Source organism: Odontomachus brunneus, unplaced genomic scaffold (assembly GCF_010583005.1).
Source record: "Odontomachus brunneus isolate Ranch 3 - 2012 unplaced genomic scaffold, Obru_v1 Obru_scaffold_097, whole genome shotgun sequence".
Lineage (NCBI taxonomy): Eukaryota > Metazoa > Arthropoda > Insecta > Hymenoptera > Formicidae > Odontomachus > Odontomachus brunneus.
In genome coordinates this window covers 414,868-429,762 of record NW_022639547.1, presented here as the reverse complement: position 1 = coordinate 429,762, position 14,895 = coordinate 414,868, and the positions used below count along the sequence as shown (strand labels likewise).

Here is a 14,895-nt window from a genome sequence, read left to right as displayed (position 1 = left end):
GAAATCTATGCTATTTGCTGGGCGAAATTAAACGTTATAATTGAACAGATTTGCCAATGTAGCAAAGAAATGATGGGAATGGCAGCAATCGTACGTGCGATGGAGTGACCAATCTCTGAATGAATTGCCGGCAGCTTCTGAACAATGAAACAACTCATTGTTGTAATTAATATATTATGTTTGTGCCTCTGAGTCCCGTAGACAAAAGATTTTGTAGCGACTATCTTGTGACAACCAATGTTAGCGCCGACTTTTGCGATTTTTTATTTTTTGCGACACTATACCACTGCTTGTTTTCACTGAAGAGGGTCTGCGAAATGAGACCAAAACGCGTTTGATTTTTAATAAAATTTGTTCTCTTTGCAAGATTGTGTCACTATGTGTTAATAGTTTATAACAGCACTATACAACCTGTGCGTTAACTCTAATGGTCCTTAATTTATTGTTTCAAATATTTAGGATTTACATTTAAGTGGGGAATTATAAGGCACATATAAATGATTTGTATAAGAAAGGTAGAGTAGCTTTGAATAAGGTATAGGGAATAAGGTATAGGAGAAACAATATGTAGAGATGATTTTATAAGGAGATGGACATTATTTAAATATCTGATACAAAGTGTGATGGCTTACGGAGTGGAAATATGAGGATGGGAAGAAAAAGAAAAATTAGAAAAAGTTATGATGGACTACATAAGATGGATGTTTAGATTGGATTTTTGCACACCGAGGTATGTTATTATGAAGATGGAGATACTAGGGATGGAGAAATTAAAAATAGGATGGGGCATAAGGGCGAAAAGATATGAGGAAAAGATTGGGAACAGCAGTGAAGAAAGTTTAATAAGAAAATGTTTGGGAGAGAAAGAGGAAGGTGAATGGAAAGATTTGTATGGGAGGGAAAGGGAAAAATATTATAATAGGAATGGTTGGGGATTAGAGAGAGTAAAAGAAGGAAAGAAAGAAAACTGGGATATAGAAGGAGAAATAACGAAAAGGGAAAGGGAAGTACAAAAACAATGGATGGAAAATAAGATTATGGAGGCTAGATATAACGAAAGATATAAAGAGATAAGGAAGGTAGGAGAGGGACACAAGTACCTAGAAAAGAGTAGTTTGGTGAGGAGAAGAGGTGAGAGCGTTTATTAAGCTAAGATGTGGTAATTTGGAGTTGAAGAATAAGTATTGGTTAGGAGAGGAAGAGAGGATGTGTGTATTGTATGGTAGGGAACAGGATGAGATGAAACATTATATGTATACATGTGAGATGGGAAAGAGATGGTTTGAGGAAATAGATAGGATGGAAGGCAGAGGAAAGGAAAGGATATGGAATGATGAAATAGATGAAATTAAAGGTAAGGTTTTAAGAAGAATATGGAAAGTAAGGGAGAAGAAAATAAAAGAAAAAGAAAAGGATAGATGAGAATAAGGCAAAGGGTAAATTACTGCGAAAATGTATGCATAAATAATAAGAAAGTTAGAAATAAAGGGAATATATTTAAGAGAGGCATTAGCACACAAATTGTAATGGAAAGGAGGTATAATTAATAACATAAAAGCGAAAATGTAATTTGGCTGTGATAGGTGACGAGGAGATAGAATAGAGATAAGAGTAATATATTCATGTATGGAAGAATGGATGGATAAATGAGTGGATAAGTATAAGATAGAATTCAATGTAAACCAAGTCCCCTTCTTGGCTATTTTGTAGCTGAATGGTAATAAATACTACTACTATAAACAATACCTAGGTTCCTCGTTGTCAAAGGAGTAGTCATAAATGTTACTACTGAATTCCAAAAACAATTTTCTCAGTTGTCTGTTGTAACTTAATTTCTTTAGAAGATTGTAAGTTTCACTCATGCAGTCAATATATCTTCTGCTGGATATATCCCAACGAATTGTGGCCTCGTGTACACTCAGAGCAAAACAATCTGCCATGAATCTACAATAAAATACATCGTGTGCAACTCATGATAACACTAGAAACTGGCAGAGCAGATGAGTTCGACTTTACATACCTGACCCACGAAACACTGTCCTCATCTTTGAACACAAAAGAGATTTTTCTCCAGAAGCTTGGGTGGAACAAAGTACACCTCCAATTTCTGCATACCTGTGCAAGTTCAACAACAAGCTCACTGAGCAGATCTCATATTGAAGTAAGAATATCAACAAGTTGATATGTCACATCGATATGAGTGATTATCATCTTCTGGGAGAAAAGTTATCTGTACATTTAAATCACTGATATTGACATTGAATATCGTATATAATATTTATTTAGATCGTAATAATATTTTGTATAGAACAGTCAAAAGACTTTATTCTCTTATCGTCACACGACTTCGCCATCATTCGCAAGATTTCTCGCTCAACAACAGCCTGGCTGTTTGCGCTCTTCCAACATGTTTACCAAACGAATGTCGCCATCTTTTTCAGTATACTGAAAGTGCGCTTAATGAGAACAGAACATGTTGAAGAGCGCAATCGCTCGTGACCGTAGGAAAGTGTCGAGCGGAACCTTTCGACAGTCGAAATCGCAGCGTGAAAGGTTCATCTGTCGCCAACAGCTGCTGCACGCAGCTGATAACGTCCGTGTAACCGGATTTGTATCCGCGCGATTTATAACGGTTGGACGCGGGCGCGGGGAACGAGCGGGATGATGGGTTTTTGTCTTAAACGCGTTTTGTCTCCTTACGCCAAGTGTCTTCTCGTGTATCTCGCGAGACACGCGAGACTACATGACAGCTTTATCGCGCGTCAGCTCGGTTTGTACCGCGATATCGAAAGACGAATGAACAAAAATAAGCAGAAATAAGGACAAACACGTATCACGCGCGCGCGCGCGCACCCATACGTATACTTTCTGCCCCTGTCGCTCTTTTCATCTTATACGCGTTTCAGAGAAATCCTCTCAGAATGCGAGATAAATAACGCTCTCTCTTTCTCCATCTATACGCATGTATGTATACCTGGGAAGCTGTTATTCGCGACTTATGCGGCAAATACGAGAATATCTCCTGCAGGATAACACTAGGCAGATTGTCCCAGGAGGGGCCGCCGGAATGGTCCTCTTGCGCCATTTCTGTCGTACGACTCGCGGCGGCTGGCTTGCAACAACAACAGCAGGACGAACAGCTGTTCGCCTTAAGTGAGGAGGAAGATAGCTGCCCCTCGCACTTCGACGTCGCCAGCTCGGTTGGTGCCGCGTCCCCGTCCTCCGCTACCGCCGCAGCCGCCGTCGCCGTCGTCGTCACTGCCGTCGTCGGGGCCGACGCGGTGCTGTTGGCACCGCGGAATTTCTCCAACAGAACGTCGCTGGCACCGCCATCGCAGGCGCGCATCATATTCAGCCAGGCGATCGGCCGCCGCAACCGTCGCGATGATGATCCGTCGCGGCCGTCGTTCGACTCGCCCCCGAGCGCGGTGATCGCGGCCGCAGCCGCGGCCGCGCCGTTTACATCCGCAGATGAGACGGGCATATACGGAGCACAACGCTAATAATGAATTCACCGACCGACCGATCGTACGAGTGAACGGACGAACGACCGATCTCGCGACCTGCGACTCACACGACGCAACTCACTCTCTGACTGCTATCTGTCTGTCTGTCCGCCTGTCTCGCACATACACAGACACACTTTCTTTCTCTGTCTCTCTACCTTCCTCTCTCACTGTCACTCTCGTGTATCGCAGCATGCATATATGCACGATGTGTCAGCAGGATCGGAGTAACGCGTCGGTCACCCTGGAGCAGCGCACGCGTAGATGATGTACGCGTAAATGTGACATACGGGCCTTATTCTGAACTCTCTTTCATCGATAACAGTGCCTCTAAAGACCAATTTTTTCCTAGTAGTTTAAAGTCACACGGAAAGAAAATATAACTTTTTTTTCATATACATTCTCTTCGATCTGTTTTTACTATATTTGTTTTAACAATTTTTTCCCTATTAGCACATATCGGTTTCACATACGTTTTCTAAACGTGTATAATGTTTTATTATCGCTTTATAGTCGATTATAATCGTACGTAACATTTTATAATCGTTTCTAAACGATTGTGTGCTATATGAATTGCTAAAAAATATAGTAAATTTCGCCAGAAATAGTACAGCAGATTTTACAATAGCGAAACATAGCGAATGTTTTAATAGCGGGTGCTTCCGAAATGTCCAGGTTTGGGTCAAGTTGAGTTAGTTCCACTATAGTATCCGTTACATATACTATAGTGGAACTAACTCAACTCGACCCAACTCGGAAGCACCCAGTATATTTTATTTCCTAAAACACATACAACAGAGAGAGAGAGAGAGAGAGAGAGAGAGAGAGAGAGAGAACACGTTTGAAAAATTAAAGGATAGTAAATTATTGCGGAATATCGATCTACTTCTCGATTATAAAATACTGCAGTAATTTTTACTGTAAAATTCTTCCTATGTAGATTGAAATTTAAACTCTGTTAAACATATCAAACACATTGTTAGAATAGAACTTAATGTTAAATCTAAGTTCAAAATATTATTGAAAAAGCGGCCCTAAATGTGACTTACCAGTCTAATTGGCTTACAAGCACATTTAAGTCGGTATTAATAGTCGTTACTTGAAATTTGTCTCACGTGAGTTATTCAGATTTGAACTGAGAGTTAGATTTAAATTTTTCAGGCATATATGATATATGCAACGTTACATTTGTAATCATTTGTAATTTTCATTTTATTGAAAAACTCACATCTAACCCTAAATTTAAATCTCACTTGAAGCAAATTTCAAGTAATAACTATTAATATTCCATACAGCACAGTAATGTTGAATTAATGTTGAAAGAATGTTGAATTATAACAATGTCAGTATTGCAACAACATTGAGAAATATTGAATCAACGTTGCACAAACCTTGATATAATGTAAAAATATCCGCGATTGTTGATTTTTCTTTGACATTTCAACGTCTTATTTATTCTTATTGTTTTATAATAAAAAAACTAATTTCTATTTTCTCTATTTTCCTATTCATGTCTTATAACTGCTAGAAACCGAAAATTGTCAAAAACATTCTAAAACTTTCGCGAATCCTCTCTCGATAATTTCAAATCCGAAGCAGTATGCCGGCACCAAATCCATTCTGACTACCTCAATTTAACCTGACGATCGAGCGGCACGCGGTGATTCCAATGACTCCAACGATGTTTTTACAATTTACACTTATAAAATGTATACTTGATTCGCCTATTTATTTTATTTAATATTAAAGTTAATCTATTTTATTTAGTATTAAAGTTTATGTAGTTATTTGCAAACTGATTTCGACCGTTCCTTCCAGTTTAATGTTTTTTATATAATAGAGAATATTATGAAATAAAAGAATATTCAGGGTTTGCGCAAAATTGCTTAAACACATTTCAATTTTACATATAAATAATAAGAAACATATATATGATTATGGTATATTGTAATATAATATGTATAATACATATACATTAATATAATAAAATTTAATAATAATTTATTTTACTATTATTATTATATAATAACAAATTTTTCCTTAATATTATCAATAATATAATTTTCAATGCTGCTCAAATATTGTTGCAAAAAATTGTACTTTTTGTTCAATATATATTCAACATTGCAGCAATATCTTGTAATCAATGTTGAAAAATCAACATAAATTCCATGTAGAAAAAACATCCACACTTCTATTTTCAATGTTGCAACGTCTCATCAAGGTTTTTTCAACGTTCTGTGCTGTATGGGTATAGACCTCGCACAGAGTCACCTTTATCGATAAAACGGAGTTCAGAATAAGAACTTGTATGCTGCGTAAAACAGAGAGGCGATCATGGATCTTTCTCTTCAATGTAAATCCGTGAGGACTGAACGAATCCTTCGAGTTAGAAAACGTTCACTGACTAGTACGCGCAATGAGCTCTATATATACTGGAGTGAGCCGTGAGCCTACGATCTACATAGGTTGGTCGTAAGGCTGTCTCACTTTATACTTAACCAATCAGCGAACCTCAAACAAAGATAACCTCACCACCAAACGCCATAGGCTGCGTTCGAAAACGTTACCCAAGTGTACCCGTTGCGTTAGAATGAGCGAAATACAAGAGTGAGATAAAAAGAGAGTGAGAGCATTCAAGTGACATTTCCGAACGCAGCTATGATGGCTTACTCCAGGCGTGCGTTCGAAAACTCTATCCGAGTGTACTCGCTGCGTTGGAGTGAGAAAGATACAGGAGTCAGATAAAGAGAGAGGAGAAGCACCCGGGTGGAGTTTTCGAACGCGCCTCAGTATGTATAGAGCTCAGTGAGTACACGCGGTCTCACTGTTTTTCAAATTCGCGACTGTCACGACTGACATTGACACGAGCGTGACAGCGCGACACGTGTGGCGCATGCGCGCACGGCAGCGCGAGTAAACACGAAACTGTCCGAAGGCTGTTGCGTCACGGCGGAAAAAACAGAATGTGGTGATTTTGCGGTGAATTTGGACGCAGAGAGGACACGATTCCGACGACACACACGACGTTAGTTTACATTTAGCGCGCCGCTCGGGGGACAACATGGAGCTCGCGTCGGTGCGCGAAGAAGGCGGAACTGTCACGTCGTAGAGAGCAAGCGGGAGGTAACGTGTCCGTGTGCGTAAGGCCGTCGTCGCACCGAATCATCGCTTAAATGACACGGCACGATGACGCGCTCGAAGATCCAGAAGATGAAGTTTTTTCTGTTCCTGTTGATCTTCCTGCTGGCACAAGCCGCGGTCAGCGAAGGAAGCTTTCGGGAGAAGAGAGACGCGCCGACGGTTGGGAGCAAGGGCAAAGTCGAGGACACCAGCGGTAAGGTCGACGAGCAGCCGGTGACGGCGCTGAACGTTCCGGGGAAGAAGGCCGCGGCCGGAGCGCCCGTTAACCTAAGGACAAGGCCGGCGGCTGACACGAGCAACAGGACGCACAACATAACCTCGAAGCCATCGGCACCGGACGTCGCCGCCGCTGCTGCTGCCGCCGTGAACAAGACCATACACGTCGCAGACGCAGCCGACGAGGTTTGTTTCATAGACAGTTTTAATTGCACGTCAGAATAGCGATCGTGTAACTTTTCCCGGGTGGAATATAGAAAGATGAAGAGTTGTCGCATGATGAATTTTATCGTATTGACGATCGTGGAATCGTTCGCAATGTGGAAATGTGGGAATTGCACGTGTAATTCTTCATCCTTCTCGTTTCTCCATTCAGGGAGAAGTATAGGCCTGTTCTTTGTAGCTGCACTGCTGAACTGAACAAAAAGTTAGAATGAGAAAATGTATATTTGTGTCGCTTTAATTTGTTGCACCGGTTCAACAGTGCAGCAGCACAAAGAACAGGCCTTGTAATCATTATCTGGACATTCTGTTTATTAACTTCTCCATTTATATTCTCACAATGTAGATAATGTTATTAATTATGATGATATTCTTTGATATAGCACTCCAACGAGGGCCACACGACCTTCAATACCGGTGCTCTTGTGCGTGGTTTCTTAGTCTTTGTAGGACTAAGCATCCTTGTTATGGCCTATATCGTGTTCCGTAGCTTTAGGTGGGTTTTGGTGTGTTAATGTTTAGTGTGATAATGATATACAGCAGTAGCACAAATTTTGGATCTATTTCTTTTAGCTGAGCTGTGTTGCATTTCTTGCTTTTAGAATAAAACAGATATACAATCTAATGTTTTTCTCCAATATATGATAAACATTTAATTAGCTATATTTCATATGCTACTTCTCGATGAAAGAAACTTCTTTTGATGCAGAAATACCAGATAAGTAAATTTTAGAGTTCAAGCACTAGATACTAATTTTTTCACAAAATTATAAGCTTAATAAGAAGAAAGAACAAAAATTCAGCTCAACTAAAAAGAACAGGTCATTCTTCTGTAGCTTTGAAGGCTCAAATGTCTCTGCATCTCCCTGACAGGTTAAGTAAGACACGTGCCCAGATGGTTCGAAAGTACGGTGTCCTTACGCACAGGCAGGACGTCGAGATGCGACCACTGCCGTTGGAGGAAGAAGATGACGAAGACACGACCGTTTTCGACGCGAGTAACGTTTTAACAAACAACGTTCAACATCAGAACACATAGAGCTATTTTATAGCGGAGCGCACCGTTCGTGCTATTACCCAGACAGCATAAAATCTCCTGAGGACGTCCTGAGAACGAAGAAATGTCCTCAGGACTTCCTCAGGACTTCCTCAGGATATATTCTGGATGTCCCCTGAACATCTGTGCTGTTAGGGTACATATTGTACATGTTATCGGTGTAAAGTTACTCTCAACATCGTGTGGTTTAACAAGAGATTCTCGATTAACTCTATCGTGATTTCTCTCGAAGTAGATAAGCGAGAAACTAACAATCGCGCGAAACAGACTTAATAAATTTTTCCAGCGTCTCTACTCGAATCAAGCTATTTGCTTAGTACAGCGAGATGTTAACATCAGATACGCATCTGTGATGCATTTATCATTGACATATTGTGCTTTTCAGCAATATAGATGTACTTTTCCTAAAAAGAAAGAAAAATACAAGATATTTCTACCAATATATATACATTTCCACCCAATTAATAAAGCTATGTGATAACGCAGAGTCTTATCATCTACTGGCTGATGTAAAAAGCTATATATGTAGGCTGTATAAATATGGATGGCTATATCTCTACTCTTATACGAATTATAATTGAATCTATGTTGTTGTTATTGAAATTATACAAATATAGACTGTCTTTATTTTATTTAATGCAAGCACATTTAATAAAGATTATGTATAAAATGTCATTTCTTCTAAATATATGTGTACACATAATTTTAGAGGCTGGCAAGAGCGAGGGGTTACAGAGACCTCTCGTGGAGAGCTAAGAACTAGATGTATAGTATTTCAATAGCTGTTGAGATAAATTTCTTTTCTATAAAAAATTCTTGTAAGTTGCTCGGAGATTCTGTTACTAAAAATATAATTTTCTCTATAATACATCACGGTTTCATGGTTGACGAGCTTGTGCTACTAAGATTAACTGTACACAAACAGTGAAGATATTTGTATGAAAATTTTCGTTATAGATATCCATGCTCAACAGCATGAATTAGCATATCCGCTAATCTTCGTCTTCCACTAGATGTTGCAATCTTGAGCGAGGCCCATACATCGGCAATATCCATTGCTTCGTCACCTTTAACGAGATCGTCCAAATCGAACAATTCAGATGGATCCAATAATGCAAATGGAATAGCTTCAATTGCGAAGACAACACCTAAGATAAAATTCTCCTTCACCTATAATTGATATCAAAATTAATAATTTTACTTTATATAAAAAGAGGAAAACTTTTACATTACAAAATAGATGAAATTTACTTCTTTCATGAACAAATCCCATGGATAAATCTTTTCTGGATCAGATCCAAGAGTTTTAATAGCATCACTCAATAAAGAATGATAAGTTTTCAAGATGGTGTCAAAATATTGATCTCGAAATGGCTTGTGGGTGCATGAGTAAATCAGGAATGATAAGTCCGTGGAAGGATTGGCGGTCCGTGCTAGTTGAAAGTCGAGTAATACAGCTTCCTTCCGATTTTGACCAATATCTCGAATTAAAAAGTTTGGAGCCCAACAGTCACCCGCACATATAATGGACGTAGGAGCATGTTTTCTTTCACACACTAACTCTGAACACTTCTCATAAAGTGCGCCAAATTTATAGGAATTGAATTGCTTCACAGCTTTACTATCAGGATACTCGGTAGTTAATGCATGTCGAGATATTTCTAATAGTTTCTCCTAGAAGAGAGAAAGAGAGAGAAAGACTTCATTTATAATAATAATTAAATTATTTTATAGAATTATATAAATATTATACATTATTATATATAAACAGCACTACATACATGGTATCTTCGATACCAGTTCCAATTATGTTTGCCAAAATAAGTCTCTTTCAAACATTTAGTCATTTCAGTAAATTCCTCCTTGTTTTGATCCTTGTATGCAAATGAGATAGCATGAAATTTTGACAATGCCTCCAATATTACTAAGCATTCTGCCCAATCTATACAGCTCTGTCTCGATGCAGGTCCAAATCCTAGGGGAGAGAGGTCTTCTAGCACTATAAAATCATTTTCACCATCCATATAGGAGATTAGATAGTGTGGTATACGTAACAGCTTACTCTGTCCTTTTTCTTTCAAGAACTTCTCAAACTTAGGGACCACCTGCAAAATAACAATTGTTGAAAAATGTGTTAAGGGACGTCTACATTGGAAGTAAGCAGTAAGAAGTAGGAAGTAAGAATAAGAAATTGATCAATCATAGTTGATTATTCTTCTCACATTCGACTGTGGTTGGTCAATTTCTTACTCTTACTTCCTACTTCTTGCTATTTACTTCCAATGTAGATGTTCCTTTAATTTGTTTATATACAAGAGTAATGTCAACTTTTTCAGAAAGATATATATATATATATATATATATAAATGTAAAATAAATTTGTTATATCCTTGCCTGTGTATAAAAAATAATCTCATTAGAGAAAAAATCTGAACTTCTAAAAGTTTTCTTGCGAGCAACATTCTGAGGAATGAACTTTACAACAAAGTTAACTTGAATTTCTTGTTTTGCCTTGTCATCTGTAATACCATATAATACACCTTTGTAGACAGTTGACAAGTAGTTGTCACCTTTGGTAAATCCATCACCAAACTTCCAATCTGTCAGTTGCACTTTCTTCCCATCATAGACCTTGCATAGAATATCTGTCAGCACTTCTTGAGTAAACTTATGATTCACCATCGAGCTCAAGTCGACTTTTTTATTTTGAGCCATGATTATGTCTAAACAAAAGAAAATTTTAGTGATATAATTTAATAACTTTTCACTGTGTTAACAGTCACAACGATAAATACAACAAAATTACAAACAAATCCATATACCAGGTGTAGAAGTATGAAACCGGAATTCCCCTATAAATGGTGCCAGCGTTCAGTTTAGTGACCGTAAGACCGTTACTGCCGCGCTATTATATTCTCCTAACAGCTGACGAATATTGTCAACAAACATAACCCCAACTTTCATTCTCTAGTATATTTTTGTATAACCTTAAACATGTCACGTTTCGAGCCTACTAACTATGATTTGCGGACAGCATTGATTTTCTGTTATCATTTAAAGAAAACTGCTGCAGAATCACATCGAATGCTTGTCGAAGCTTACGGTGAATATGCTCTTGGTAAATCTCAGTGTTTCGAGTGGTTTAAAAAATTCAAAAGTGGTGATTTTGACGTGAGGAACGAAGAACTATGAACTATGAACTATGAACTATGAACTGCTGAAACCTGGTCAAACCGTCAATACTAATCGCTACCAACAACAAATGATCGATTTAAATCGAACATTGACTAAAAAACGACCAGAATATGCAAAAAGGCAACACAATGTCATTTTGCTCCATGATAATGCCCCATCACATACAGCAAAACGGGTCAAGGAAACGATCGAGTCGTTCAGTTGGGAATTACTACCGCATGCGGCTTATTCTCCAGACTTGGCTCCGTCCGATTATCACCTGTTCGCATCGCTAGGACACGCTCTCGCTAACCAACGCTTCGATTCGTATGAAAATGTGGAAAAATGGCTAGATAACTGGTTCGCTTCAAAAGATGAAAAGTTTTTTTGGCACGGCATTCATAAACTGCCAGAGAGGTGGGAAAAATGTGTTCAAAACAGTGGAAATTATTTTGAATAAAGTATTATTTATCACTTTCGAACAACAGACGTCTTATTTGTATAAAAAAATTCCGGTTTCATACTTCTACACCTGGTATGTTCAAATTTTATTAGAATCCCGTTTACAAGCGTGAACAATATTGGAATGTAATGTCATGTAGAGCTCTATCGCGCTTTTATATAATTCTTATCTTGTCATATATGATTTATCCAGGCAATCAAGCGTCACTCTGCTATGATAAAAATATTTATAATTTATAATGCATATATTCCTGTTTCGAGAAGTCTGACTTTTCCGACAATGGAATTTAGGCGAGAGACATACTTGATAACTTTCACAGTCATACAGAAGCCTTAACTCGTATTAAACTTGATTTATCCATAACCTTTCGCCGAAGTGTCATTGGGTGCGGTCCGTTTGCCGCTTTTATAGGCTTCGGAGTAGATGTTTTTATAACAGAATAACAATTAATGACATCATAACGCAAGGAGTTAGAATGCACTGACGTACGTTTCAATTGACCTTACATAATAGATAATACGTAATGATGATATCACCATCGTTAAATCCATTGGCATAAAGACAAGTAGCAGACAAGTGAAACGATCATTGAATTTAATCAATGGAACACGTTCTAGGCAAAAATGAATACGAAATTTTTGCAATATTATCTTGCAGATACAGTAAGGTTAAAGTATATTTTGACAATCACTGTCAGTACTGGTGCAATAAGTTTAGAGTGAAAAAAAATATACTTGTCTCACTAACTTATTACACCAGTTCAGCAGTGCAGCTGAAAAGAACAGACCACTTGTCATGTATGATTTAGGACCGATTGTTCCAATCTTTTCGCAAGCTACCTAATAGTTAAATCATCTGTCTTCGTTTTTTCTTTAAATTGGACGGAGACAGACACACGATTTAACTGTTAGCTTACCGAGAGATGGGAACAATCGACACTGAGGTTCCCTACTTCTGATATAGATTTAATATACTTTTTTTTTCTATTGCATTAAGGTCATGATACAACTCAATAAGTGATATATAAATACACACACATTTCAAATGCACGCATTTTTACATGTGTCACGGAGTATGCGCAAGTTGCTCAGAAATTATGTTACTAAAAATACAATTTTCTTTATAATACATCACGGTTTCATGGTTGACGAGCTTGATATTAAGACTAATTTTACACAAACAGTCAAGATTTTTGTGAAAATTTTCGTTATAGATATCCATGTTCAACAGCATGAATTAGCATATCCGCTAATCTTCGTCTTCCACTCGATGTTGCAATGTTGCGCAAGGCCCATACATCAGCAATATCTACTGCTTCGTCACCTTTAACGAGAACGTCCAAGTCGAACGATTCAGACGGGTCCATTATTGCAAATGGAATAGCTTCAGTTGCGAAGACAACACCTAAGATAAAATTCTCCTTCACCTATAATTGATATCAAAATTAGTAATTTTACTTTATACAAAAAGAGGAAAACTTTTACACTACAAAATAGATGAAATTTACTTCTTTCATGAACAAATCCCATGGATAAATCTTTTCTGGATCAGATCCAAGAGTTTTAATAGCATCACTCAATAAAGAATGATAAGTTTTCAAAGTAGTGTCAAAATATTGATCTCGAAATGACTTGTGAGTGCACGAGTAAATCAGGAATGATAAGTCCGTGGAAAGATTGGCGGTACGTGCTAGTTGAAAGTCGAGTACTAATGCTTCCTTCTGATTTTGACCAATATCTCGAACTAAAAAGTTTGGAGCCCAACAGTCACCCGCACATATAACAGATGTAGGAGCATGTTTTCTTTCACACACTATCTCTGAACACTTGTCATAAAGTGTGCCAAATTTATAGGAATTGAATTGCTTCAGAGCTTTACTATCAGGATACTCAGCAGTTAATGCATGTTGAGATATTTCTATTAGTCTCTCCTAGAAGAGAAAGAGAGAGAAAGGAAGACTTAATTTATAATAATAATTAAATTATTTTGTGATTATATAAATATTACATATTATTACATAAAACAGTACTACATACATGGAATCTTCGATACCAGTCCCAATTATGTTTGCCAAAATAAGTCTCTTTCAAACATTTAGTCATTTCAGTAAATTCCTCCTTGTTTTGATCCTTATATGCAAATGAGATAGCATGAAATTTTGACAATGCCTCCAATATTACCAAGCATTCTGCCCAATTTATACAGCTCTGTCTCGATGCAGGTCCAAATCCTAAGGGAGAGAGATCTTCTAGCACTATAAAATCATTCTCACCATCCATGTAGGAGACTAGATAACGTGGTATACGTAACAGCTTGCTCTGTCCTTTTTCTTTCAAGAACTTCTCAAACTTAGGGACCACCTGCAAAATAACAATTGTTGAAAAATGTGTTAATCTGTTTGTATACAAGAGTAATATCAACTTTTTCAGAAAGATATATATATATATATATATATATATATATAAATGTAAAATAAATTTGTTATATCCTTGCCTGTGTATAAAAAATAATCTCATTAGAGAAAAAATCTGAACTTCTAAAAGTTTTCTTGCGAGCAACATTCTGTGGAATGGACTTTACAACAAAATTAACTTGAACTTCTTGTCTTGCCTCGTCATCCGTAATACCATATAATACACCTTTGTAGACAGTTGACAAGTAGCTGTCACCTTTGGTAAATTCATCACCAAACTTCCAATCTGTCAGTTGCACTTTCTTCCCATCGTAGGCCTTGCATAGAATATCTTTCAGCACTTCTTCAGTAAACTTATGATTCACCATCGAGCTCAAGTTGACTTTTTTATTTTGAGCCATGATTATGTCTAAACAAAATAAAATTTTAGTGACATAATTTAATAACTTTTCACTATGTTAACGATTAATACAATAAAATTACAAACCAATATGTATACGTTCAAATTTTATTAGAATTCCGTTTACAAGAGTGAACAATATTGGAATGTAATGTCATGTAGAGCTTTATCGCGCTTTTATATAATTGTTATCTTGTCATGTATAATTTATCCAGACAGTCAAGCGTTACTCTGCAATGATAAAAATATTTATAATTTATAATGCATATGTTGCCGTTTCGAGAAGTCTGACTTTTCTGA

At 37.4% G+C, this 14,895-nt stretch overlaps 5 protein-coding genes across 10 annotated transcripts in view; 1 reads left to right on the top strand and 4 right to left on the bottom strand.

Annotated features, from left to right (window-relative positions):
- Positions 1-3,704, bottom strand: part of LOC116848660 (F-box only protein 33) — a 10,243-nt gene extending 6,539 nt beyond the window's left edge. Inside the window, exons 1-3 of one of the 2 annotated variants that reach the window (XM_032824977.1) lie at positions 2,975-3,704; positions 2,021-2,115; positions 1,747-1,944 (exon numbers count right to left, since the gene is read on the bottom strand). In XM_032824977.1, the coding sequence (XP_032680868.1) occupies positions 1,747-1,944; positions 2,021-2,115; positions 2,975-3,484 (803 nt within the window). In that variant the 5' untranslated portion in view covers positions 3,485-3,704. The remainder of the gene's footprint in view (positions 1-1,746; positions 1,945-2,020; positions 2,116-2,974) is intronic. The other variant, XM_032824976.1, reaches the window with a different exon arrangement.
- A 2,708-nt stretch (positions 3,705-6,412) lies between these two features.
- Positions 6,413-8,777, top strand: LOC116848659. Its single transcript, XM_032824975.1, has 3 exons — positions 6,413-7,052; positions 7,472-7,584; positions 7,962-8,777. Exons 1-3 carry the CDS (start codon positions 6,696-6,698, stop codon positions 8,125-8,127), a joined length of 636 nt encoding a protein of 211 aa, XP_032680866.1. The 5' UTR covers positions 6,413-6,695; the 3' UTR covers positions 8,128-8,777.
- On the bottom strand, positions 8,749-12,532 carry LOC116848657. Of its 4 annotated transcripts, none has more exons than XM_032824971.1 (5): positions 11,844-12,532; positions 10,540-10,868; positions 9,927-10,250; positions 9,397-9,819; positions 8,749-9,315 (listed from the first exon to the last, which is right to left on the bottom strand). In XM_032824971.1, exons 2-5 carry the CDS (start codon positions 10,858-10,860, stop codon positions 9,097-9,099), a joined length of 1,287 nt encoding a protein of 428 aa, XP_032680862.1. In that variant the 5' UTR covers positions 10,861-10,868; positions 11,844-12,532; the 3' UTR covers positions 8,749-9,096. The 4 variants fall into 4 exon arrangements, with proteins under 4 accessions (XP_032680862.1, XP_032680864.1, XP_032680863.1 ...); XM_032824973.1 differs by having other exon boundaries at positions 12,086-12,532; XM_032824972.1 differs by lacking the exon at positions 11,844-12,532 and adding an exon at positions 10,968-11,031.
- A 210-nt stretch (positions 12,533-12,742) lies between these two features.
- LOC116848656 lies at positions 12,743-14,889 on the bottom strand. 2 transcript variants are annotated; one of them, XM_032824969.1, is made up of 5 exons: positions 14,683-14,889; positions 14,276-14,604; positions 13,819-14,142; positions 13,290-13,712; positions 12,743-13,208 (listed from the first exon to the last, which is right to left on the bottom strand). In XM_032824969.1, the coding sequence occupies exons 2-5, from the start codon at positions 14,594-14,596 to the stop codon at positions 12,990-12,992; spliced, it is 1,287 nt and encodes a 428-aa protein (XP_032680860.1). In that variant the 5' UTR covers positions 14,597-14,604; positions 14,683-14,889; the 3' UTR covers positions 12,743-12,989. The 2 variants fall into 2 exon arrangements, with proteins under 2 accessions (XP_032680860.1, XP_032680861.1); XM_032824970.1 differs by having other exon boundaries at positions 13,951-14,142.
- Positions 14,822-14,895, bottom strand: part of LOC116848698 — a 1,286-nt gene continuing 1,212 nt past the window's right edge. Inside the window, exon 4 of the mRNA XM_032825027.1 lies at positions 14,822-14,826. Within this exon, the coding sequence (XP_032680918.1) occupies positions 14,822-14,826 (5 nt within the window). The remainder of the gene's footprint in view (positions 14,827-14,895) is intronic.

Coding starts and splice junctions, on each gene's coding strand:
- LOC116848659 (XM_032824975.1), top strand. CDS start 6,696: ATGACGCGCTCGAAGATCCAGAAGATGAAGTTTTTTCTGTTCCTGTTG. Junction 7,053..7,471: donor TCGCAGACGCAGCCGACGAG/GTTTGTTTCATA, acceptor TCTTTGATATAG/CACTCCAACGAGGGCCACAC. Junction 7,585..7,961: donor ATCGTGTTCCGTAGCTTTAG/GTGGGTTTTGGT, acceptor TCTCCCTGACAG/GTTAAGTAAGACACGTGCCC.
- LOC116848656 (XM_032824969.1), bottom strand. CDS start 14,596: ATGGCTCAAAATAAAAAAGTCAACTTGAGCTCGATGGTGAATCATAAG. Junction 14,143..14,275: donor AGATTATTTTTTATACACAG/GCAAGGATATAA, acceptor GTTATTTTGCAG/GTGGTCCCTAAGTTTGAGAA. Junction 13,209..13,289: donor GGGATTTGTTCATGAAAGAA/GTAAATTTCATC, acceptor TATCAATTATAG/GTGAAGGAGAATTTTATCTT.
- LOC116848657 (XM_032824971.1), bottom strand. CDS start 10,860: ATGGCTCAAAATAAAAAAGTCGACTTGAGCTCGATGGTGAATCATAAG. Junction 10,251..10,539: donor AGATTATTTTTTATACACAG/GCAAGGATATAA, acceptor GTTATTTTGCAG/GTGGTCCCTAAGTTTGAGAA. Junction 9,316..9,396: donor GGGATTTGTTCATGAAAGAA/GTAAATTTCATC, acceptor TATCAATTATAG/GTGAAGGAGAATTTTATCTT.